Source organism: Canis aureus, chromosome 34 (genome assembly GCF_053574225.1).
Source record: "Canis aureus isolate CA01 chromosome 34, VMU_Caureus_v.1.0, whole genome shotgun sequence".
Lineage (NCBI taxonomy): Eukaryota > Metazoa > Chordata > Mammalia > Carnivora > Canidae > Canis > Canis aureus.
The window spans coordinates 2,099,849-2,127,082 of NC_135644.1; the positions used below are offsets into that span (position 1 = coordinate 2,099,849).

Here is a 27,234-nt window from a genome sequence, read left to right on the forward strand (position 1 = left end):
TCACTTCAGCAGATTCAAAAGCCAACACTTGTTCTTCATTAAAACAAAACAAAAACCCCTCCAACTCTCAGAAAGTTAGGAAGAGAAGGGAACTTGCTCAATCTTATATAAGGAACCTATGAAAAATCTACAGCTAACTTTACTGAATGGTGAAAGGCTGCAGGCTCTTCACCTAAGATCACGGACCAAGTAAAAATGTTTGCTTTTACCACTTCTATTCAATATCTTACGAAAGGTTTTAGCCAGTGGAATAAGGGAGTTTGGCCTTTTAAATTTTTTATGTTTTTAACGTTTTTAATAAAGGGTCAGGTAGTAAACAAGTCAGGCTTTGTGGGGCCATTTCATCTTTGTGGCAACTACTAAACTCTGTCATTGTAGCATGAGAGCAGGCAAGGTAATACATAAACAAATGTGTCTGAATAAAACTTCATTTACAAAAACAGGTTTGCTGACTCATGCACAATTATGCAATTATGCAAAGAAAAAGAAACAAAACATATCCAGATTGGGAAGGAAACAAACGGTCTTTATTCACAGAGGCCTCTCAGATGATCATCTATGTAGAAGACTGGGAGATCTACAAAAAGAGCTACTGGAGTGTTTTTAGCAAGGCTGCAGAATACAATCAAGCTGCAAGGATCAACTGTGTTCCTGTATACTAACCACCAAGAATTATAAACGGAAATTTTTTAAAAATGGCATTTACGGTAACATCAAGAAATATGAAATATTTAAGGATAAATACGACAAAAGACATTTAAGAACTGCATGCTGAAAACTACAAAACACTGAAGCTCAAAAAGACCTAAGTAAAAGGGAGATACGTACCATATTCATGGATCAGAAGACACAATACTGAGGTGTCAATTCCTTGCAAATCTGAGCTACAGATTTAATACAAGCCTGATCAAAATTCATTTTTTTTAATCGGCTAGCTCATTATTCTAAAATGCTCATGGAAATGCATAGAATCTAGAGTAGCCAAAGCAACTCTGTAAAAGATGAGCAAGGTTGGAGGAATTACTCTACTTGATTTCAGGACTTTATTACTTTAAAGCGACAGCCACGAAGAAAGTCTGGTATTGATGTAACAACAGAGATAAATGAATTAAAGTAGTTTTTTAAAAAAAAGTTAAATTGTTGATTGATGGTTAGTGGGTTTTCAACAAAGATGCAAAAGCAATTCAGTGTAGAAGCAGTCTTCTAATAAATGGTGCTGGAATAATCAGGTTGCTCGCCATGTGCAAAAAATGGGACTTCTATACATACTTTGGACCAGATAAAAAATTAACCCCAATGGATAATAGACCTAAACTGAAACTGACGACGTCAAGTGTTAGGGAGAATGTGGAGCAAATAGAACTTTTATCAATTGCTGGTGGAAAGATAAAACAGTACCACCATTTTGGAAAACATTGTAGAGATTTCTTAAAAAGTTAAAAATATGGGCATCTGGGTGGTTCAATGGTTGAGTGTCTACCTTTGGCTCAGGTTGTGACCCCAGGGTCCTGGGATCGAGTCCCACATTGGGCTCCCTGCATGGAGCCTGCTTCTCCCTCTGCCTCTGTGTCTCATGAATAAAAAAATCTTAAAAAAAAAAAAAGTTAAATATATGAACTAGACACTTTTATGTATTTATCCCAATGAAATGAAACCATGTATTCATACAAAGGCTTGTATGTGAATAGTCACAGTACTTTACAATAGCCCCAAACTGGCAATAACCCTAAAGTCTACCAACAGATTAATGGATAAACAAACTGTGTTATATCCATTGTAAGAAAATAATAGCAACAAAAAAGAATGTACTACCGATACCTCCAACATCGTGGATATATTTCCAAATAATTATGCTGAGTTAAAAAAATACATAGGATTCTATTTACATAAAGTTATAGAAAATGCAAATGAAACTATGGTGATGAATGCTTGCTTGGAGATGGAAGGACTATCAAAGGCGTGAGGAATATCGTGGAGGGGATGAATATATACAACATATGCTGATTGTGATTTCACAGGTATATACATTTGTCAAACATTTTAAATATGCATAGCTTATTGTGTTATTATAACTCAATATATCTGTTCAGAAGATTAATGAAAAGCTATTTAGTGATTAATTCAGACATTTCTATCAATTTACTTCTGAAATTTGGCTTATTTTTACATACCTTTAACTGTTAGTAACTCACGATATAAGCTCACATTTTGAAGAATAAATTTCATTTAAAACTGGGGCAAAAATTTCCATGTCAAGGCCATTGCACAGCAAATTCCAACGTATTAACTCTATTTCTTCTAGAAAAGCTCATTCTCAGTTCTACAGACAAGTATTATAGTCTTTATTAATGTGTGAAATGAAATCAGATACAAAGATGTAAGTACAAGAGTAAACCTGTTAGCAGCCTAAGTTTGTTGGCAAAGTCTCTGAATTACCATTGGCTCACTTTAATTTTTTCCTATGCTTTTATTGTTTGCCTCTGGACAAGTTCTGACAGTCAATTTTGCATTGGTCTTCTGATCTTCAACTATCAAAGGGAAGAGAAAATGAGAAAGGTGAACAGGCTTTTGAAAACTGTTGGCACCATTTGACTCTGTTCAGGAACAATGAGCAGTGAGTGATACCTCACACTATGCAGTTGAGAATCTTACTGAGACTTAAAAAAAAAAATCAGTGCTTAATTTTCATTTCACGTCAAGTAAACTGGTCGAGTTCTAGGCGGCAAATAAAGCCCCTATTAAATTATAACAGGTGCAGGGGCGCCTGGGTGGGTGGGTTAAGTGGGTTATTATGTTCAAAGCTTTGGGTTTGCTTTCCCACTCATGATTTGAGCTCAAGCCGTGATCTCTGGGTCCCCAGGTCCAGCCTTGTGGTCAGGCTCCCTGCTGAACAAGGAGTCTGCTCAGGATTCTCTCTCCCCCTCTGCACACCCCTGACTCTATCTCTAAAATAGGTAAATCTTTTAAAAAAGATAATAGATGCAATTTCCAGTAACTAAGTAAAGGTAGACAAAAACTAAAGTAAGCTGGTGTTATTGTTGTCAACCATACCTCTTAATTTTAAAATGCCAACTGGCTACATGCATTTAGGAAAACTTAAATTCCAATTTTGTTGTTTCTGCTCCTTATATTGCATATTTTGTTTTTGGGTGGCAAATATTTACTATTGTTGCTGTCTCCTTCTCATACTCGTTTCTTCTAATTAAAATTTCCAGAAATGACCTGAAAACCACCTTTTGAAGACTTAAATACTATTAAAAAAAAAAAAAAAAAGATTTGAAGAGGTAATTATGTTGTTTTGAACATAATAACAAAAAAAATTAGCACACTTTTGTACCACTTCCAGTTTTCCATGAAAAATTTCAGGGTGCTTGCTAAAACTAAAATACCACGTAGCATTTTGGTATGGTTTAACTATACTGACATTCGTTCCTTTGAAAATCCAAACTCAATGATTTCCAAACAGCAGAATGCTACGTGGTATTCTCTCTTCAACAAATGTTCACATTATTTCATCTTGTATTTGAATATGTTTCCACAGAGTATGGAGTGCAGTAGGAGGGAAGAAACGAAGATGTCTGAACAAGGTAAGCTTGGTTCTTTTAATTTTGAGAATTTTATCACAGTTTATTCCTTAATAGAGAGAACTGACTGAAATTGCCAGCGGTCTCTGGTGATATTCTCCAAATTTGAAATATGGGGGACATGGAACTGTGTTTTTTCAAATGTTACATGGTTTGCATTAATGTATTTCGTTTTAAGAGAATTTATGAGGTGGAATTCAACATGCTCATTCATAATAATCAAGACTTTTTCATACCCAGTTTTAGAGACTTTCAGAAATTTCTTTCTTCCTTTTATATGTACATGACATGTATAAAGGATGAAGAGTAGATTCATTTCTGCCCAGAAGCCTTTGTATTTTATGCAAATGAATTATCAAGAAAACTGATCCTAAACTGTTTCACATGTTCTTGCATTCCTGTAGTTTTCACCCATCTTGTTTGTGCAGTAGCATGCTGTACATGGACATAGGGTTCTAGGATTAGGGGAAGACTATCGTCCCAGGGAATGCCTTCCCAGCCTTCTAAACACTGTTTTCTTACAGACAAAATTTAGTTATTGCTAATGTTGGATGATTAATAATTAAAAAGAATTCTTTGCTGTCAAAAGTCTTGGAGAGGGGAGGGGAGGGGAGGGGAGGGGAGGGGAGGGGAGGGGAGGGGAGGGGAGGGGAGGGGAGGGGAGGGGAGGGGAGGGGAGGGGAGGGGAGGGGAGGGGAGGGGAGGGGAGGGGAGGGGAGGGGAGGGGAGGGGAGAGGAGAGGAGAGGAGAGGAGAGGAGAGGAGAGGAGAGGAGAGGAGAGGAGAGGAGAGGAGTGGGTGTCAAGGATGAATGGGGTCTGCTCTATATGAGCCATTCAACATATCTAAGGGTTCCTGACGGCTGCATATTAGCTAGATGAGGCTTCACCCATCCCATTATAAGACTGCTCTAGGGGAAAAAAGTTTAAAAGACCAATCAAGTAATTAAAAAATAGTATTAATTCTTTTTCAGTCCTCCTTGAAAATAAATGGGTTGAAGCCATTAGCAATTAATTCCCCCCTCTCCACACAACCGTGGGGGGGCGTGGAAGATAATTACGGAGTATAAAGAAGGTTAATTATTTACTTTTCCTCCCATGGTGGGAATTCAGTGCAAGAGGTATAGGAAAACCTAGTAATTCTTAGCATATTAGAAGAAAATGATCCATGGAGTGAACCACCAATGTAGTTCATTAGCATGAATGCAACTGGATAGGTAAAAGCTGGTATAGTTGTACATTATCTTCACAAATTAACTGGCTTTTTAATCACACGTTAATTCACAAAATTATAAAAAGGATTTAGTAGCTAAATTCAAGGATAAACATTCTTATTAATGCAGCGGATTCTACTTCTCCTACAGTGAACTTTCCTAAGTGAAATACATACAATTTTTACAATAATGCACAATTATGAAGTGATCCACACAATTAGTGTGTTATACACTATTATACTTTTAAATTGAGGTTTCGTACTTTCAATTATACATTCTTTGATACTGTATTTCTATACATGCTATTAACAAAATTAATCAAAAGAAATAATTATCAATTAAATATGGGAACATCATCACAAAATTCTTACAAGATGTAGAGTAGTCAAAGTGGTACTGATGACCTTTGCCACTGAAATACACAGAACCTGAAGACCAGATGAAAAATAGTTTCAAAGATTCACAGGTAGGAAACAGCTGTACATGAAACTAATGGACATACACTGGTATGACAGCCTAGAGAATAACCACCAAAAAAGTGGCAAATAAGATAAAAAGAGCATAGGCTGATGAATATCCTGGATATTAAGGAGAAAAAGAAAAGTTCTTACATTTGGGAAAATAATCTCATTTTACAGACAAGAAAGTAAGTGCAAAGCCACTGTTCTGTGGAAAGCTTACACTGCAAGTTTCTGCATGTCTAAACCATAAACCTTTTAAATGAAGCTAAGTCACATAACTGAAATCAAATTACAGAGCTACACTATGTTAATAATGGGAATTCTATAAAAGAACAATTTGTAAGAAAAAACTAGTTATATGTTAATGGGTTTGAAAAGGAGCCCATTTCAGACTGACTGTACTAATATTATAACTGTACTGCCAACAAAACAAAACTCTAATGGCCTCTGAAATATTCTGTTATTTTAGAAGACTTAATTTTGCATTTTGATTTTCTCATATTAAAATATTTTTGCATTCTCTGAGCATATGTTGATTCTATTTATAATGGAAGTAACTTAAGGGGAAGATAAGTGAAGATAATCTTAAAGAATTGTAGGTATCAAAAATTATCTCCATTGTAGCATTTTCCCTTCGACTTACTTATTAAAGAAAATGTGGGTTTTCAAAATCACAGATTTGCTGTAAGATATTAATACTTTAAAATTGAAAAACTAAAGCTGTCAGTATACTTTTGTTTAAATAGGTCTTCCATATACATTAAAAACACACACAACTTAGGGTCTAAAGTAAATGGACTAAAAGTAGGGTCTGAACTAAATCCAATTATTTGGAAAAATCTTAGTTTCAAAAGTGAAAAAAAAATGATTGGTTATTGCTTTAGAAAGATTTAAGCTCTTTGGATTATTTTGAAAATGTTTCATTATTAAATAATATAATTAGTAACAACATTTAAAACTTTTTATAAAGACTGAAATCTTTCATACATAAAAAAATTAAGACTCAAGCAGTCTTTCTGTATACAAAGTGTTTAAGTATATTTCACTGCATAGGGAAGGGTACTTGCCTCATGTTCTGCATTTGAAAATTACAGTACAAATACTGCACAGACCATTATCAACTTTGATAGTATTACTTCACAAGATTTACTATCCTGTTTTCTTAGGTTCTACAATTCAGAAGCACTTGAAGTGCTATACACACATGAAGAAACTAAGAGTTGATTTAAAGATCATACAATTTATCTGAGGCAGAAATGAAATTAGGGCCCAGGTCACCTGACACGTGCATACTATTATCTTAGTCTGATGCTTTAAAATCCATTTATACTTGCAGAGAACAAAAGCAGCGCTGTACTAATATTTGAAAGTAAAATGACAAAAAGGTGCTAGCACAAATCTGTCATTTGTAAATTATGCCCATTTAAGATGTATCACCCTAATTTTTCAGGGGAACTCCATGACAAAGATGTTCAGCTGTTTTCTTGGATTTTACACTCTTTCAGAGTAATCGAACTTTAGCAGGTACCACCACTGTAACACCACCATCTCCACGATGATGCTTAAGTAGTATTTAGTTCAACTGGAGGTGGCATTTAATTAGCTGGTTATCTGTCAATGCAGGAAATACTCTTTCCTATAGCATTACCTATAGTCTTTTTAAAAGCCAAACTCATAGTAGTTTGCTCAATTCATAGCAGTGCTGTTAGTATTTACAGAGTTCTGCAACCAGTCAAGAGAATCCTTTAAACGTCTGTGCCTTCTGTGGTGACTTTAAGAGGTAATACTGGTGTTAAAATTCTCAAGCTATAAATTCTAAGAAGATATTCATATAAAGACTTAAAAAAAAGGGGGGCCGTATTTGGATTTTAATGTATGATGGTCTTTATTTACAACTTTATTGGCAAAAAAGAAGAGGGAAACATTTAAAACAGTTTAACACAGGGCATTGCAGCTGATTCTGTGAGGGTAAAGAAGTTTCCCGTTATATGTCCATCTAATTGTCTGAAGATTTACAATACTGAATCTGCATATGCAGTTTCCTTTATGAAATACAGTGTTCATATTTTAGGCAGTCTTTTAAACATATAAATACAAAGGAAATGAAACCACTCATTAAAAACTGCATTAAATGAAGGATATTTTCAATTTAAATTTACGTTGTTCTTATAATACATGCCCAATGAAAATCAAAAGCTGGAAAAGCAGTTACACTTCCTACTTGGACAGTTACAACAATCATTTTCTGCAATGACCATTATATTTTCAATTTATCATCAACTACTCTGAACTTACTATGAGATGTAGCCAAAGTCAGAAGACAAGACGTAGGGAGAATATTCCTTTTTTGGAGGAGAGTAAGCCCTCCAGAATCAGCATGGGAAATAAACATCCTGTTGAAGAATTCTAGGTGGAAAAAAATTACTGTAGTCAATTTCAACTCATGCTGAGCTGGCTTAATTTTCTCAGACTTGTTTGTTGTCATTCTTCTAAATCAAGTGTGTTTAATTCTTCTTCTAGTTCATCCAAATCTTCCCCAGTAAAAAGATTTTCATCAACAGGAACAGCATCGATGGCTCCATTTTCCTGTCCCTCCCCTTCGTTGTCCTCTTCCAAATCACTTCTTTCACCATTTTCAGCCCTACCTCCAGAAGCTTCACTTAATTTGTTTTCTAAAAATAAACACTGAAATCAGTAAGGCCAAGAACAGAAAACACGAGTCTGACAGTCACAGACTAATACTACATTTCTTTTCCTTTTTCCGTGAAAGCCTTCCCTAACATTACCCATCAAGAATTGATGTTTCTAAGCTTATTTGTGCCAATTACCTACACCTAGCATACGTACATACGTACATCTTGCACTATAGACATGGGACTGCTTAACGGTTTATACATTTGAAAGCAAGATTTATCTTACACGCTTTTGTGTTTCCTACATGACCTAGCAATTGGGTTTTTCAACAGTCAACTTCTACATAGTATTGTGTTTGAATAAATGATGGAATCAAAGAACATTTATTAGCAGCTAATCAGCTTTTGGTTTGGGGAACAGTAGGTAAATCACACTAGCTGGCAATGAGTGCTGCAAATTGATGTGAATCCAAAAACATTTCATCTTATCATCAAATTGTGAAAAAAGAACCAAGGGCTATGCGGGTACTTTACAACCTAGGAAAGACTGAGGAAACAAAAATACTGCCTTTTCATGTTCAATGACACCAATATTTACACGAAGACAGTTTTTAATAATCTAATTTGGATTTTAGCTATTTCAAACATCTCTGACGACAAAAGTCTTGAGGATTACAGCCTCTGAAATACTTGCAGTTATGCCTACTGTCACCAACGTCCTACTTCTAAAAGGAGCAAATCCAGTCTTCAGTTTGGCATTAAGACAATAGTCTGACGGCACTCAGATCTCAGGAGCGCAAGCCAGTCTTTCAAGTTACAACTTGTATTCCTTTATTGTAAAAATAAGTTTAGTTTTTCCTCTCTCAATCTTTGGCCTGATTAGTATTCTTCCTTTTTCCCCCCTCCTATCAGTCATGCCAAACTTTCACTTCTCTTTAAACTCTTCAGTCAAGGAACCATTAGATGTAAATTTCATCAACAAACCTTAACACCCAGCCTTTCCTTCATTCTCACTTTTAACTCATCATTTGTACTTCGGGATCTTGCTTCTATAACTAATATCTTCCATTTTCCTTCTCCCCGGTCTTTTTTCCCTGACACAGAAGCCCTTCCCACAACCACGTCTCCCCTCAAACAAAGTTTATCCGAGTGGTCCACCCTTGTTTTTCTCATTCCTTGTATCCCCGTAGTCCTGAAGACTGGTACCCTAATTCCTGTAACTCCTTTCTTACTGCAACCGAAGAATTATTTCCAGGTCTCATCCTACTTGATTTTTCTGGAACTCTTCATTCTTAATTTTCCTCTGTCCTTCTCAGGGTCTTTCCCAAGCTTTCCCTCTTTTGACTACAACTGATGTTTGCAGTGTGTTCTACAACGTTCTCATGGTAAGTATGATGCCTGGCTGAGTTCATTCACTCTGAGCTACCAACGAAAATGACTTTCACAAGTTTTCCTCCTAGACAATGCCGCTTTTGATACTTAAAGTATCTCAAAATCATGAGATTCCAGACTTAGTAGCTACATCTCCACATTCATTTTTGTCCCCTACTTTTAGTTAATGGCTTCAATACCCACCTAGCCATCCATCCTGCAGCTTCCAACTACTCACTTTTATTTTTTTATTTTTTATTTTTTTTTCAACTACTCACTTTCATATGCAGCCAGACTACACATATTTATGTTTCCGGTCTGGTACCTGCAGCATCAAAGTTTGCCAGTCTGGTCTAACTGCCCCCCTCCCTCTTTAGACAGCTTCTTAGTTCTTTTAGAATCACACCAAAGTTAGCATACTTACCGTCCTTTTCTGAAGTATATGTGCTGAATCTTTCGAGACTGGCTACAGTAATACCTGTCTCATCTACATCTCTTGGGATATACAGGCTTAAATCTATGTCATTTACACTCACTGAATCATCAACCTTTAAAAACAGAAAAGAAAAACTGTTACTTATGAGAACAGTTTTCATAAATTACTTACCTTTTAACTCTGACATTTATTTTAGTGAAACAAAATTATTACTAATGCCAAGTGAAAACAAGTAACCGACAACTGCCAAAATTCACTTTCTCTAAACCTGAGAAAAATAATAGCAGCGCCATATTTCAAAATTCTTCTGACACACAGAATATGTTTTTATTTTCAATTCAAAGACATGTTAGAATTTTACACCATATAAAAAATGAACAGTCCACTGTTTGCCTATAACTGATTCCGCCCTCTCCTGCTCCTACCCTGTATTTTTCCCCCTACTCTGTACTTTTTTAGTTTCTATCCTTTCTATCCTAGTATAAAATATTAAACAAACAACAAAAAAATCAATTTTCTTCTAGAGGGAAAATAAAACACATACTTTTTAGCTAACACACATAAGTACCTTAAACATACTCCAGTCACTGTTCTTCTTTTTTTATATTATTTATTTATTTATTTGAGAGAAAGAGTGCACGAGTGCACACACAAGAGAGAGCCAAGCATGGGGGAGAGGGAGAAGCAGGCTTCCCACTAACCAAGGAGCCTGACATGGGGCTCGATCCCAGGACCCTGGGATCACGACCTGGGCCAAAGGCAGATGCTTAACCGACTGAGCCACCCATGTGCCCCTGTTCTACTTTCTTTATAAAGAACTATAATACCATTTTATGGACTCCTTTAGTTCTCACAAGTATATTATCCTTGTCGGGATTATTCTTAAGTCTTTATTACAGGTGAGGGTAGAGACCTACAGTGTAGGTGATTTCTCAAGTTAGAGCCAGGATTTGAACCAAGGCCCTGGAGTTGTACTCTTAACCATGCTACCCTATTGTTTCTCTCCAACATGAGATGAGACGCCAAAGCTTCTTCTTACCTCATCACCACCTGTTCCCTGGGTGTAACGGGTATCATCTGCTTCCTCATCATCATCATCAACCAGTTCAGGACGAAATTCAAATACCTCGCGACCGCTAATCTATTCAGATACACAAATATATCAACTCAGGGCAAAATTCAAACATCTTTTGATCACCGATTTCAGACATAAACATGATTAAAAGATAATAAATTCCTGCATGACAAAAATTATAAAATGAAACAAAGAATAAGAATTTATTTAGGTGAGTATGGGACATACCACTAATGCTTTCCCTGCTTTGAAATCTGCTTTCCTTCTTTCCATATCTTGCTCAAGTTTATCAATCTTCTCTTGTCTTTTTCTTTTCTTCCATGCAAGAAAAGATTCTAGAGTGATCTTGGTAACATTTGGACCTAGGGCAGAACGCTGCAAAGACAAAAGAGTTCATTTTTCTCCCCAAATCACCTATAACAATATTTAGTAGTTTTCTCTTAATGCAATTAGGTTCTTCCCTGTGACTATTAAGACACCAAATTTAGAATAAACAGATGTATTTTCATTTTATATAGCAATGAGCAAAATGAATGTCCAGAGATACACAGACTTTTAAACACAGTAAAATATATTATTCTGAGCTGGATTTTTCTTCAAAACTGAAGGTGAGTAAAACCTGTCAGGAAAAACTGTTTATGGGACGCCTGGGGGGCTCAGCAGTTGAGCGTCTGCCTTCAGCCCAGGGCGTGATCCTGGAGACCCAGAATCGAGTCCTGCACTGGGCTCCCTGCGTGGAGCCTGCTTCTCCCTCTGCCTGTGTCTCTACCTCTCTGTGTCTCTCAGGAATGAATAAATAAAATCTTAAAAAAACAAGAAAAAAAAAAAAGGAAAAACTGTTTTAACATAATTGCTGAAAACAAAAAATAAAAAGTATCACGACAATATCCAAGTTTCATTTGTGTTCCTCAGGAAATGAGGAAAAAACTAGGCAAAAACACCATCTGCTGCTCAGTGCCAATAATCAAGTAATAGATGTGTAGAAAAATAGTACTTGATGAACAACTGCCAGGTATTCAGTATTAGATGCTTTCTACACATATGCTAACACACTGATCTCCACAAGCAAGCAAAAAGAAAAAGATGGGAAATTTACCAAAGGTTAATAGCTAATATGCGGTAGAAACAGGACAAACAATCTCAAATATACCAGACTCCAAAGTCTACACCCTCTATTATAGCAAAGTGCCTCTTATGAGACACTACACAACACAGCCATTTAAAAATATATATAATAAATATATAATCCCAACCATAGACATTTATACATTCAGATAATCCAAAGGCAAAATGGATATAATTTGAAATATACAACCCTAAATCTAGTATTTCCAATAATCTCAATATTTTCTTGTCACTCCCAGGAGCCACAGCTATGAACTCAGTAGCCCCACCTACTATCTCATGGAGTTCATCTCTTTTCTGCTGAACCAGAAATGAGGAGCAAAGGATTCTCTTCAATGAGACACGCTCCTCTCTATCAACAGAGTCTAAGTTTTGAGTCTAGGGATGATGATGAAACACACAACTGAAAAACTGTAGGAGCTGTCTCATTCAATACATGTTACTGATTAGTAAAATGGCTAAAAAATGGGACCTCAGGGAAAACATCTAAAACTTCAAGTTCAATCTGAATGTTAAGTATTTTAATTAATTAATACAGTAATATATCGATCTTATGGAAAGAGTTTATTTGATAAACCAGTGACATAAAAAATCATTTCATAATCCTGAAATTAATGTCATGACTGGCTAATGATTATAGTCAGGTTTACATCTTAGATGTACAAGAATAACTAAAGAAAAAGTAAGCCAACTTTGGGGGAAAAGGTCCTATTTTTTTTCCTCTTTCGTAATAACATGCTATTGCCCCCAAGTGGTAAATGTTGTAATTTCACAATAAACACTGCTTTAGTTTTATAGTAGTAAAAAATCTTACTTACCTCTCTTTCAATTAGATCTTCTAATGAAATTTCATCTTCTTTCTCTTCTTTTTTTTTATCCTTTTTCAACACAAATCCAGGAGGAAGGGCATGACGATACATGCAAATATCACCACCTCCAGGGCATACCCAAAACCAGCCATATTTGTTGTTTTCAATAGCTTCAAGGAAATGCTTACACACCTGGAGAGACAGTATTATTCACAAGTAGTGGCTCAGTGTAGTTCATTTCCAAGGTAAATCCTTAAGGATATGGAACAAGTGCATTCCTATTCACATCCTTAGGCTATTCATTTTTCAGAGCACCTTAGTGCAAAAATGTATATAAATTGATCTTAAAATAATTAATATGATGATAAATTCCCTTTAGAGAGATGTAAATAAAATTGTTCCAAATTCTAAATTACACAAAAGGACATGCCTCTGGTTAGCCTTTATAAATGTAATCCAAGTCTGACATTTAAAGAAGTGAAAAAATATAAATGGTTGTAAAACTAAAACCAATGATTTTATTTTGATCTTTCCTAAAAACTAATCACATATAATAATGATACAAATACTATCTGAATTACCTAGAATTATAAGCAATTTCTCACATTTAAGAAGACAGAAAGAAAGGTACAGAAGGAACACAAAGGATTGTGGCTTTTAGTGTAAAATACAATTGTATTGAAACCTCAGGTAATAGACTTCGTAAATAAGTAAAAATTAACTAATAAACAATAAACTTTGTAAATAAGTAAAAATTAATTAATAAGCAACATTCACTTCCTGAAAAAATACAACAGATATAAGTAAAACTAGTGTTTAGAAATTTTCCAGCACATCAAGGTTATTCACTCTAACTACGCTACAGATAAATACGTAGACATGAATGCAGGGTCTGAGAAACAAGATACCATTTTTTATTTTTATTTTCTTTTTAAAGATTTTACTTATTTATTTATGATAGTCACAGAGAGAGAGAGAGAGAGAGAGAGAGAGGCAGAGACACAGGCAGAGGGAGAAGCAGGCTCCATGCAGGGAGCCCGACGTGGGCCTCGATCCTGGGTCTCCAGGATCACACCCTGAGCCAAAGGCAGAAGCTCAACCACTGAGCCATTAAAGAGTAGGTATTTATCAATTCTCCCTCCTTTCATTCTGTACAAAAAATAAAGAATTCTTGGCTGACTATGTGATTGTATTTATACATATGTGAGAAAGTGAAATCACCTCAGATGTCACTTGAGGACTCCTGTCACATGTTTTTCAAGGCTACTTTTAAGTAAGAATCTGATCTTGTTTAACTTACACTTGTAAATTCCATGCACCTTATCTTTATGAAAAGATCCAATAATTTAAAAAATAATCCAGTAAAAAATAGCAGCAAATACCTTGCCACATAATTCTCCCTAATGATAAATATCACAGCAACTCAATTCAAGAAAAGGACATACTATTTGAGTTTTTGGTTTTTTCTTTTCCGCCTCACCGTGCTTCTTGTTCACTACTTCTTCCAGTTTTTTCTCATCCCAATTATCCATAGTATCTAAATAAAAAGAAATATGAAGATTAAATAATGTATCCTAAGTAGTTTAGGCAAATGAGAAAACAGGTAGTACTGGAAGAAAGGGTGAGACAAATCCAAAATAAGTAAGTGGTTTTTAGATATCTTCATTTAATCAAAGGACATAATGTTGTCAATTCAGATTTTGTGAAAAACAATTATTTTTTTTTTTACAAACACAGCCTAAGACCAAAATATTCTTCATGTACCAGTGACAACCAAAAGATATTTTTAAGAAAATATCTTAAAAAAAAATACCTTTTTCAAGTTCTTCATCTCTTGCATCAATGTAAACACTCCGCTTTTCACACTTTCTTTCCAGAGTCAAGTCATGAGAGAACTTACACTTATCTCCTTTAGTGCACTGTCCTTGCTTAAAGAATGCACACACCACGGACTTGGGATCTGCACCTATGTCAAACGGCACATGGTATTTGTATTACAACCTGCCAGATCACACAGTACAGCTTCTATGTGAGATATAACTACTTATGAACTTGTTATTTTCCATTCACCGATGTGAGAGGAAAATACCACTTACAGGTGATTGTTAAAACATTGCTTTAAAGATCCTTCTACAGCATTTTGTATCTAGTTTTATTTCTTTTATTCTTATCATTTTTCCTTCCATTCTTACCCTTACTTACAGGGCGAGAAACCAAACAAACTTGTAGGATGTCCCAGAGTCACTTGTCTAGTTTGAGTCAATGAGACGGAGGCAAAAGAGAAATATAAATAGACATGGAGTATTATACTGCCAAGAGTTTGGAACTGACAATTTACAGAACCATAGGTCTGTCTAGACTATCACCAAAGAATGGATATTATAAATCAAGTAGTAGAGTGTCTAAATCCTTAATTTTGCCTTAAATGGGGGGGGGGGGGGGGGGGGAGGGGGGCCGCAAGTGGCTGGAGTTATAGTTGTAAAATCACACAGCTGAGCACGTATATGGAGAAACAGTAAGAAAGTCATTGATACAGTTTAATTTTGATAGAGGGAATATCATTCCATAGCAGACACACAGGCTTAACAGGCTTATAATCTGAAAAAAATATGTTCATCAAAACAAATTGAGGAATTTTTTAACTGAAGTGTAGTTGATGCACAATGTTACTTTAGTTTCAGGAGTAGAAAACAGCAACTTGACAAGTCTATTTGCTACCCTCACCAGGAGTAAGGCTGCTGCTGCCACCTGTCACCATGCAATGCTCTTCCAATACCACCGACGGTATTCCTTCTTCCTTCTGCTGTACCTTTTATCCTCATGACTTATTCATTCCGTAATCGGAAGCCTGTACCCTCCCACACTCCTTCACCCTTTTGCCCATCCCAGCCCCCAGCCCCCTCCCCTCTGGCAAACATCAGTTTATTCTCTGTACTTATGGGTCTGTTTGTGGGTTTTTTAAGCATGAATTACATTTAATAAAAATAGTACTTCTGACATTTAACGTTTACCTTTACTTATTTTCTGAGCAGCAACTACAGGTTTGAACAGCTCATTCAGTTCTTGTAATTCTTTCTTCTTGTCATCTTTCTTCAATTTCTTTTCAGCCTCACTTTGTGCTACCTATAATATTTCCATGTATAATATGTAAATTTGATTTCATGTAATAAAATTGTTCTCAGTATACAATAGTACATATAGCATCACTAACAGAACAAAAACATTTGCACATTTATCTGTATGTAGTCCTTACCTCTTAGTATCAGTGTTACAATGGCCTTTCAGTATATATTAAATGGTGGGTTAAACTATTAAATGAAACTGCGAAATCTTTTATCAGTTGACTTAAAAAAATTTATAAATGGTACCATGCCAAGTAAAAAGCATATTCAAAAGCTTATAGCAATAAGCATTTATTAAGCATTGCTACATGCCCAGCATTTTTAGTAAATGGTTCTCACCTGAGAGTTTCTTCTCACGACAACCACCCACTCCCCAGAAACACGTAGGTGTGTTTTGAAGATCAGAAATGCAAACATCTGGAAATGCGCAGTCCCACACAATAAAGAACTGTACCACCCAAAATACCTATTACCCTTGTGGAAAAACACTGAGCTAGGTCAATGTGGGAGATTAAACAAAACAAGTATGACATATGACATAGTTCCAGGCACACGATTTACATACCTAATATGATTAGAGGATTCATCCAAACATTTATATGTCAGGTCCTATGTTAGATGACAGGGAATACAAAGATGAAAAGATAAAGATGCTTATTTAAAGAAGCTCAGAATCTAGTGGGAAGACAGACATGTCAACAACCGTAATATAATACATGGTTCTCTGGGAACAAGGAATGCCTATATGTTTATGAAAATTAGGCTGAGCTAATACTTCATGGATGAATTCTTCTGATGTAAGAAGAGGAATGCAGAGTCAGCCAGTGCAAAGATACAGGGACCAGAAGGAACAAGGTATAAGAAACATCAATGAAAAGTTTGGACTGTATCATTAGGTGACAGGTAAAACTCAAGGGCTTAAAGTGAGTCAATGACACATCAGATAGTATTTTATAACGATCACGATGGCAACTGTGTAAAAAGTGGACTAGAAGGAGCACAAGAACAGCAAGGAAAATTAGGAGGCTAATGCAATTGCTGTAGGCAAGAAAACACAAGACTTAAAATAGGCATTAGTAGCAAGGATGGAGAAAAGAGGAGAAAGAGCTCTTAAGGAGGTAGAACTGAAAGTACTAAGCGACTGACTAGACAACGTGTAAGAGGGAGGGTGTAGTCTAGGATGATCGCATGTATGGTTAGTGCTGTTAAACAAGACATGGTATACAGGAGTAACAGGTTTCAGGGCAGAAGGGGGAGATGAGCTCAGTTTTAGACATACTGAGTACAAGATGCTTACAGAGCACCTGAATAGAGCTTCTTAGAAGGCAAGTAGACAGGGATCTTGATACCTGGAGAAAGGATCTATTTTAACATAAAGATTTTAGAAACAGCTTACAGATAATGACCGATTAAAACTTTGTGCATGAGATTACTCAAGAACAGCATAAAGAAGTGATAAGAAAAAAACAAAAGTAACAAAAGCAGAGGATAGTTCTTTGAAGAATACCAGTATTATATGAGTCAATACAACCTTAAAAAGCCCATAAAAGGGTCCAAGAAACGTCAAAGACACAGGGAGAAAGAAATCCAGCACAAAAAAGTACTCAAGGAAGGGAAAATTTTAGAAGGGAATGGCCTAATACTATAAGGTTAAAGACAACCCAAATCCTGACTTTGATCATACAGTAGATGTGTTTAAATGGAAACACAGGAAAACATTTTTTAAAAAAGAAAAATTTAAGTCATTTTATCTTTGATAAAAATATTCTTTGCTCATTAGGCACATCTCAAACATTTATGGGGCCCAGAACAAGGATATAGGCAAGTCCATAAACTATTTTTATAAATACTTATAAATGGTTTGTACCCCTATTGGACAGATACACCTTACAACCTAGAAGGATGAGTTCAAATTTAAAATGCTCAGGTTCCATGGAGGTCCACACTGGAGCATGGCAGTAAACCAAGAGTCAACCCCTGGCTCCTCCTCTTCCCACGGAGTTTCATCCCACCATGTGTGCATGGAGGTGGAAGGTGTGGGGGAGGACATGGTACGGATTCAGGCTTTGTCCACACTCCTAGCACACACCCTTCCTTTGACTACTTCAGGCATACTGGCAGTACAGTATACCCTAAGACAAATATGGGTAACTTGACCTTTGTAGGCCCTGGAGTGCTGACCTCACTGACTGCTTGCCTGTGCGAGAGCCTGGCTCTAGCAGGACTGCTGCTCACTTTGCAGATAAAAGCCCAAGTATTCAAAAATTACCAAGAATCATAATACTGAACTACTATCAATCCTAACTACCACCACCACACCACCACAAATGTTATGGCTTTCTCAGGTCTCTGAAATATAAAATTACCAGTCAATATACTTCCCATTAGAAGAAAAAATAAGGAAAGGAGAACAGGATTGAAAAAAGGAATGAAGGAAGAAAAGAGAATTTTCACACATCTATATGGACCAGAAGATTCACATTATCTTCTCATTTAACCACCACAGGTACCTTAAAAGGGTAATTGCCCTTTCACTGTATAGACAAGGACTAGTATCCCTAAATAATTTAAGTTCATGGAACAAATAAGATAGGAGGATTTATACCTAAGTTGATCTGATCTCAAGGTCTGAGCATACATTTTTATTAAACCAGGCTACTAAATTAGAAGTATGGAAGATCAATAGTTTTTGGTTCTGGAATCAAGCTGGGTATTAAGAAATGAAAAATGTAAGAGGTACTAATCTGGAGACAGTATGTGTGGGAGAAATTTGTTTCAGATTGGGGTCACAAATGTATATTTTGATATTCTCAGATGAAAAAAAGTATTTCCAAAAGTTAAGGAAAGGGATAAAGTGGCAAAAAGAATACTTTTAAAAAATAAAAATGCATGTCTGTGAAAACTTAAACTCAAGAAAGTGAAAGACCTGAAGAACTTGAAGGGAAGGGGCTTTTTTGAATGCACTGCCAATGGACAGAGTAATTTCAAAATTCATATGGAAGAATAAATGCCTAAGAATAGCTAAGAAAAATATAAAAGAAGTAATGTTTGGGGAAAAAGACTTCCTTTAATAGCGAACAGAACATGTTTTACTAGGCCACCATAATCAAAGTCAATGTGATACTAGTTTAGGAACAGACAATTAATAGAACAGAAAAGAGAATCCAGAAATAGATCTTAACATATCTGAGACTTTACTATACGTCAACAGTGGTATTTCAATTCAGTGGGATAAATGATGCTGGTATAAGTGGCTATTCATTTGAAAGAAAATTAACTTAGTGACATATAAAATAAATTTCTGACAAGTTACAGACTGTAAAAATAAAACAGAAATCTAGGAAAAACACATGTAGTTTACTGGTACAGGAGACTTTTTAACTATATTTTTAAAGAGCTAGACATATCCGACAATACAAAAAGTAAAAATTGTTGTACAGCAAATAAAACAGAAACATTACAAATTACCTGTAATGCAAACAAAAGGTGTCTCTCATAAGCTGACAAAAGACAACCAGAAAAGCAAAGGCCATGAATAGCCCCGTCAGAGAAGTATAAACCCAGACAGCCAACAACCCTATGAAAAGATACTGTACACAAAACAAAACAAAAAAAACAAAAGATACTCAAACTTACTGGCAGTGAGGGAAACTAAAAAGTGAGGTCTAGATGTATACTTACCAGATTAGAAAACATTACAAAAGAACTTTATTTAGTACCTATAACTCATGCACTGCAAATGAAAATGTGAAGGATTATAATCTGTGCAGAAAGTAATCTAATTTATTAAAATTAGAAACCCGGGGGCACCTGGGTGGCTTAATGGGTTAAATGTTGGGACTCCTGATTTCCTTTCAGGTATTGATCTCAGGGTCCTGAAACTGAGCCCTGCGTGGGCTCTGAGCTAATTGGGATATTCTCTCCCTCTCCACCACCTCCACGCCTGCTGACTCATGCACTTTCTCTTTTTAAAAAACAGATACATGAATAAAAAAGAAATCCATTTCCCCTGATCTAGAAACGTGTCACAGACAATTTATGCCACAGAAATAAAAGCACAAATGCCTGTAAGAGCACATTTACAAGGACGGTTCTTGTGTACTTGTTCTTAGCGTCCAGGAGCTAGAAACAAAGTAATCACTTATAGTGAAATGGATAGATAGAGCACACCCATGTTGTAGAATAGAAAAGGAGAGGAAAAAAAAAAAAAAAAAAGAATAGAAAAGAAAAGAACAGAATAGAATAGAATACGGCCATTAGAATAAAACAGAGCTATATCAAAATAGGCCAGGAGAGAATCTAAGAGACACTGCTGAGTAACAAAGGCAAGATGCAGCAAAGTTTTAGAGGAGGATTCCATTTTGAAATATTCTGATTACCATATCAAATACTTCTATCTGTAACAGATGCCACGTTACGTCCATATCCATATGAAGAAAATAAGAATTTTAAGTTATTTACCTGACGTGGATTTTGTTGACCAAACTTAACCTGATGAGTGACAGCCTTGATAAACTTCTGTTGCTTTGCTCCTTTCTTATTCTTTAGGCCAAAAGTTTTGTCCTAAATGAAAACAATGTAAAATATCTTAGCAATTTATACTAATTTATATATATTTTTCAGTCATATCTAAAAGTCATTCTTTTATTTACATACTGGTAGGAAAACTATTTTCTCATGCTTTAGAGACACGCAAAAGATAAAAACATCAAGTGGAGGCAACATATGACCAGGATTCTTTACAATTCAATACATACTTATAACTAACATTATTAACCATGTTATTTCAAGGTGCTTTTTCCAAAGTATGTTTAGGAGAATAAATTCTACAGGATGTGCAGAGTTGTAATACAGGACGAGATGACCTACAAGGTTTGGCTAACAGTGTTTTTAATTCTTAAGCATCTGGTATCTTAGAGCCTGTACCAGAAGAGACGCAGTATGTAGCAATTCTAAATCTTTTACTTCAGAGCACATTTTCTCAGAGTACCCTAAGGGATTATGTACTACTGAACACATTTTGGGGAATCCTGCAGAAGATAAAGTACTGCACTGTGTTTTTGTATGAGAATTATCTTCTCAAAACAATGACAAAAATTTTTTCAAAAGATTTATTGAAGGGTGGCTGGGTGGCTCAATCGGTTGGACAGCAGACTCTTGATTTCGGCTCAGGTCATGATTCCGGGGTCCTCAGATCAAGCCACACACTGAGGTCCCTGCTCTGTGGGGAGTCTGCTTCTCCCTCTCCCTCTGACCCTCTCTCTGCTCATTCTCTCTTTCACTCCCTCAAATAAATAAAATCTTAAAAAAAAAAAAAACAAAAAAAAAAAACATCCAACCCAACATAACTTTATAGAATCTCAAAATCAATAAACTGGATCTTTCATTTTTGTGAATAACATTGCAAAGTTGAAGACAATTTTAGCTCAAGGAGGTTTTCATTGGGAAATACCTTTTTGTTCATTCACCACATCTGTATCTATCCATATGTCAAAATTTGTTTCTCCTACTTAAATTCCTATTCTCATGTTTTAATATCCCATCGTATTTTAAAACTCGGTGTGGATTTTCTAAATCTACGCATGTTAAAAAAAAAAGATAGTAGAATATGCACATGCCAAAATTGAGGTTTTTTTATGGTTGGTTTCCTTTGTTTTTATAGATAAGAGTTTAACATTCAATTCAGTAAGAAGAAAAGATGATCAAATATAACGTGATACATGAAGAGAAATGAGCACATGCAGCAATCAGGTGTGAAACGCATACTTTCCTTTTACAAAAAGTGAATTCTCATGGGGGGGGGGGGGATGGAAAATCCTAGATAAAAATATCAAGATCAAAGTGCAACAGCATCGACATAAACCTTTCCAGAAAGGAGTGTGACTAGGGTTCAAACTATGCCCCATACGTTAACCACAGAAATTAAGCAAACTATGAATAAACAAGGCCAAACAGCAAGGTAGATAGTGACATACGACGATTTAGGAAAGAAAGGAAGTGCGCTATGGGGACTTGGCCAGCTAGAAACAAGTACTCATGACAATAGCTTCTGGTAGAGGTGTATAAGCTCCAGATCCCAGAAGAAAAACAGTTTTTCAGGTTTAATTACACTGCTTTAGCACATAATTAACCAGCCTAAAAGAGATAATGAATGAGTTGTGTTTTTAAAGTCTCTAATTAAGTTAGAGCTCAGAAATTATTTTTTCTTCCAGAGAGATAGGGGACGCATCTATTCAGCATTTATGAAACCTAAACTCCTCGGCGTATATTTTATTGAATCCTCTTAACAACCCTATGATGTATTATTATCCCACTCTGTAAATGTGACATTAAAGCTCAGAAGTGTTCAACAATTCATCTGACATCAGACTGTACAGTGCAATGCTTTAAGAGTATAAGCTCTGGAGGGGGACTGCCAAAGTTCTAAGCTCAAACAAAACTGAGCAAATTACCTTCTTTGCCATAGTTTCCTTATTAGTAAAGTGGATCCTCACTTTTACCTCTTAGGATTGTTGTGAAGGTTAAAAGATATACTACAAAAAGTAGAGAGTATACTGGCTAACAGTCTTGAGTCTGCAGCCACACTTCCTGGGTTTGAACTGTGATTCTGCCAATGGCCAGGGTAACCTTGGGCAAGTTATTACTAAACCTCTGTGCCTGTTTCCTCAATTATAAAAATGGTGATAATACTTATCTCACTGAGAGAACTAAAGAAGCTGCAAAAACTTATCACTTGCAGATGGCTTGTCTTCTCTCCTTTCTCCAACACACTGATAATTGTGTCTGGCTAAAGAAAAGGGACACAGATGAGATTTGAACCAAAGTATATTTGACTCCAAGCAAAGCCTTTGTTCTTTCCACCATGAAAAAATATTTCCCAGAGTAATCTAGTTTAATGTGTAGGTTGGTACACAGAAAGCCTTCTGAATACCAGACTGTTGATCTGGGATACCAACAACATCTATTGAAAATACCAAGGTTTATAATTTGGAATACTTCAAAAGGGCTTTGTCCCCCCCTTTTTTTTTTGAATCTAGGACAAACAGGTACCGAAGATTAACATGGATTTGGGGCTGGGGAGATATGAGACAGGAAGACTGGAGGTTACAATCAAACCCAAACAATGGTTAAAATACAACTGGGAAATGGTAGTCCTCATTGGATCAGTAAGATCCCAAAGGTTAGGTAATAAAGAAAGGACAGTGCATGTGTGGATGTTTCAGATTTGGGAAACTGAATACAAAGAAGTTTAGAAAAGTCGCAGAGTATTTTTTTTTTTTTTAAGGATGGCTCCCCAAAGTTCCAAGAGCCTTCACATTCAGTGACCTCCAGACATCACTTAAAACTGATCCTTTCTTCCCCTTCTCAACCCATTAAATAATCATGCTTCTTCTACAGCCAGCCTCCACTCCTTAAATAAGATGTCTGAAAAAAAGAAGGGGTTGGGAGAGCAGGTCAATACTAAGTAGTGCTCCAAGACAACTAGAGTCTATGCTTTGGGACACTAAGGGAAGCAGAAGCTCGCTAGCACGGTCTTATTTCCTTAGTCGTGCTGGTCTCTCCCGCCTGCGACGCGTACTGTCTGGTATACTTCTGTTGTCTCATCATCCAACGGATATTCTGCAGCTGGTTAATCTAGCTTCAAGTAATCAATAGTTAACCTTGACGGAAGGTTTTCATTGGAAACCAATTATTTCTCTTTCTCCATCCTTCACACATCTGGATCCCATCTCCATTGGTCTCTCATTACTACTTCCTTGCTGCTACAAGTCCTTAGCTAGACACCCTTTATTTCCATGCCCTACCCCAAAGATTATTTCTCTTTCCATAATTACACCTATTTCTCAGAGCTGACTCCAACTTATTAAATGTTAGCTATAAGCCACTGGGGGACGCCTGGGTGGCTGGTGGTTGAGCGTCTGCCTTTGGCTCAGGGCGTGACCCCGGGGTCCTAGGATCCAGTCCCACATCAGGTCCCCATAGGGAGCCTGCTTCTCCCTCTGCCTGTGTCTCTGCCTCGGTGTGTGTGTCTCATAAATAAATTAAATCTTAAAAAAAAAAAAAACAAAAAGGCAAATGGTATATGTCATTTGGGACAACTGCATGAATGTCTAACAGAACCGTTAACATCTTTTGATATATTCATTTCAGAAAGAAAATACCTATTAATCCAAATGGATTCATAAATTTTAGAAGGTTTAAAGAGGAAAAGAAAAAATGTTGGTAATAGAGGGAAATTATTTGACGTGACAGGAAATAAACCCTATTATAGACAGTGCAGGTCAGTCTGATTACTTACCCTAACTAGTTCTTTCTTATAATATTAATAAAAATAGCAGCTGCCACTTATTGACCATGTATCAAAAATCAAATATTTTACATATGTCATCTCATTTAACCCACAGCTCTGTAATACAGGAATTGGTTCCATTTTGCGGATGACAGAGGCACATCAGTCTTTGCTCCCAGCTCCTCAATTTTCATCCCTAATCCCATGCACTAGCCATCAAGACATGCCAGGGTTTTAGGGAAGAAGAAAAAAAATCACCTATAATATTTAACGAAGAGGAATATATTGTTTCCTAACCAGGCTGGGTAATAGAATTTTCTCTATAAATCCTATTTCACAATAAATAATAAAAGTTAGCACTAAATTTGCAGTATTGCTGTACCTCTCCACTGGTAGCAAATATGCATCCAGCACACTTGAGTCTACAAAACCTTACTGCCATTAAAAAAAAAAAAAGGGCATCCCGCGGTGGCTCAGCAGTTTAGCACCGCCTTCAGCCCAGGGCGTGATCCCTAGGTCCCGGGATCGAGTCCTGCTTCGGGCTCCTTGCATGGAGCCTGCTTCTCCCTCGGCCTGTTTCTCTGCCTCTCTCTGTCTCTCATGAATAAATAAAACCTTAAAAAAAAAAAAAAAAAAAAAAAAAAAAGCTCATCATGTATGGGAAGTGGGGGGAGGGGAGAGGCAGGCTAATTTCATCTGTTAAGAGTATTTTTTTTGTCAAAGAATGCAACTGTCTTATTTTGCATTTTTCTCTGGCTAAGCCTTCATTAAAGGAAACTAAGGCTGCTTTCTCTTTACCTTGAGAGTGTCTGCGCACGAGATCAATGAGGCCATTATAGACCTACATTTTAAATTGATAAACACTATCAACGACTTTCCTATACGGTTCCTTCAAACAAAACAAAACAAAAATCTACCACAAAAAAACTGCATGGAATTAAAACCTCAATAATGCACGAAGCATACCTTGTCAGGGGACACTCAGTTTCAGGACTACAGGGAGTTTCTCTTTAATCATGTCAGTTCAATCTTAGTTAAAGGAGACTGAGCAGTAGAACGTGATCCCTAGAAGGCTCCTGGCTCACACAGCACTAGATGCTGAGGCCACTGTTCCTGGGGATCTATCTGAGTGCTGGGGTCCGGGCTGCTCAGGATGGGGCGGTGCACACGCCTGTGAATGGAGCCTCCTGGAATCTACCTGAGTGCCAGGGGTCCGGGTTGCTCAGGACGGGGGCGGTGCACACGCGTGTGGATGCAGCCTCCAGGGATGTACCTGAGTGCCCGGGGTCGGGCTGCTCAGGGCGGGGCGATGCACATGTGTGTGGATGCAGCCTCCCGGGATCTACCTGAGTGCGGGGTCAGGGCTGCTCAGGACGGGGCGATGCACACGCCTGTGGATGCAGCCTCCTGGGATCTACCTGAGTGCGGGGGTCGGACTGCTCAGGACAGGGCAGTGCACATGTGTGTGGATGCAGCCTCCTGGGATCTACCTGAGGGCGGGGTCAGGGCTGCTCAGGACGGGGCAGTGCACACGAGTGTGGATGCAGCCTCCTGGGATCTACCTGAGTGCGGGGGTCGGACTGCTCAGGACAGGGCAGTGCACAGCGTGTGGATCTACCTGAGTGCGGGGTCCGGGCTGCTGAGGGCGGGGCGGTGCACATGCGTGTGGATGCAGCCTCCAGGGATGTACCTGAGTGCCGGGGGTCGGGCTGCTCAGGACGGGGCGGTGCACACGCCTGTGAATGCAGCCTCCTGGGATCTACCTGAGTGCGGGGGTCGGACTGCTCAGGACAGGGCAGTGCACAGCGTGTGGATCTACCTGAGGGCGGGGTCAGGGCTGCTCAGGACGGGGCAGTGCACACGCGTGTGGATGCAGCCTCCTGGGATCTACCTGAGGGCGGGGTCAGGGCTGCTCAGGACGGGGCGGTGCACACGCGTGTGGATGCAGCCTCCCGGGATCTACCTGAGGGCGGGGTCAGGGCTGCTCAGGACGGGGCGGTGCACACGCCTGTGGATGCAGCCTCCTGGGATCTACCTGAGTGCGGGGGTCGGACTGCTCAGGACAGGGCAGTGCACAGCGTGTGGATCTACCTGAGTGCGGGGTCCGGGCTGCTGAGGGCGGGGCGGTGCACAGCGTGCGGATGCAGCCCGCGTGCCTGGGGGGCTCTGCGCGGCACACTCCGGCGCTGGGCGCAGGGCATGAGCGGTCGGTGCAGCGTCGGGCTGCGGACCGCAGCTCAGGCCTTGACCTCGGGGTCAGGAGTTCACGCCCCCAGCTGGGCTGTGGGGGGGGGGAGGTGGGGAAGGAAACTTTAAAAAAAAAAAAGGCCCGCAGGCTGCGCTGCAGGGGCGCACGTCGGCGCGCGGCTGCGGATGGAAGCAGGCGCCACCCCGCGGGGTTCGCAGACTCGCTCCCCGACCTCCGGGGCGGTCCCGCACGGGCTCCCCGGGCCGAGGCGGCAGGGCCCGACCCGCGAGCGCTCCGAGGCACGGAGCCCCGAGGGGCGGGGGCGGCGGGGCCGGGCCGGGCTCCCGGGGGCGGGGGGGGGGGGGGGCTCGAGGGCTGGTCGCGAGGCCCCCGGGCGGCCCGGCCCCCGCCGCGCCCCGTATGGAGGAACACAGGACGCCCCGCAGCGCAGGGCCGTGGGCCCAGGGGCAGCGGAGGGCGAGCTCGGGGCCGGGCCGGGGCCGGGGCGGGGGTCGGGGCCGGGGTCGGGGCGGGCGGGGGCGGCCCGAGGCCGCGGCGCGGGTGGGGGAGGGGCGCGCTCACCTCGATGATCTTCTCCTTCTTCTTCTGCTCCGCCTTCTTGCTGCCCCCGGCCTGCGCCTGCTTCTTGGGGGGCATCGCGGAGGCAGGTGGCACCGGACCCCGCGCGGCTGGACTCCGCAGGGGATGCGGCCCCGCGGCAGGAGGGACACGACGCGGGCCTCCGCCTCCGCCTCCTCCGCCGCCGCCGCCGCCGCCGCCGCACCGCACGGAAAGCGAGGCGCTCGCTCGCCGCCCAATCGCGGCCTTTGCGACAGGTCGGCCGCGCAGGGCATTGTGGGCGGCGGGGAGCGACGGCCGGAAGCCGGGCTGCGCATGCGCTTCTGCCGCGGCCGCCCGGAGGGGCGGG

General features: G+C 39.0%; 1 protein-coding gene and 1 long non-coding RNA gene across 4 annotated transcripts; one reads left to right on the top strand and one right to left on the bottom strand.

Moving 5' to 3' along the window:
- Nucleotides 1–505: 505 nt before the first annotated feature.
- On the bottom strand, nt 506–27,092 carry ZC3H15 (zinc finger CCCH-type containing 15). Of its 3 annotated transcripts, XR_013371704.1 has the most exons (12): nt 26,889–27,092; nt 20,290–20,391; nt 15,718–15,829; nt 14,520–14,672; nt 14,152–14,243; nt 12,716–12,898; nt 11,001–11,147; nt 10,737–10,838; nt 9,686–9,809; nt 7,553–7,929; nt 3,052–3,251; nt 506–2,528 (listed from the first exon to the last, which is right to left on the bottom strand). XR_013371704.1 is itself a non-coding variant. In XM_077883274.1 (10 exons), the coding sequence occupies exons 1-10, from the start codon at nt 26,961–26,963 to the stop codon at nt 7,739–7,741; spliced, it is 1,281 nt and encodes a 426-aa protein (XP_077739400.1). In that variant the 5' UTR covers nt 26,964–27,092; the 3' UTR covers nt 7,118–7,738. The 3 variants fall into 3 exon arrangements, 1 of the variants encoding a protein (XP_077739400.1); XR_013371703.1 differs by lacking the exon at nt 3,052–3,251; XM_077883274.1 differs by lacking the exons at nt 506–2,528; nt 3,052–3,251 and having other exon boundaries at nt 7,118–7,929.
- On the top strand, nt 3,530–15,705 carry LOC144304729 (uncharacterized). Its single transcript, XR_013371709.1, has 3 exons — nt 3,530–3,587; nt 9,207–9,275; nt 15,382–15,705. It is a non-coding gene; the product is annotated as an uncharacterized LOC144304729 (long non-coding RNA).
- Nucleotides 27,093–27,234: the final 142 nt, after the last annotated feature.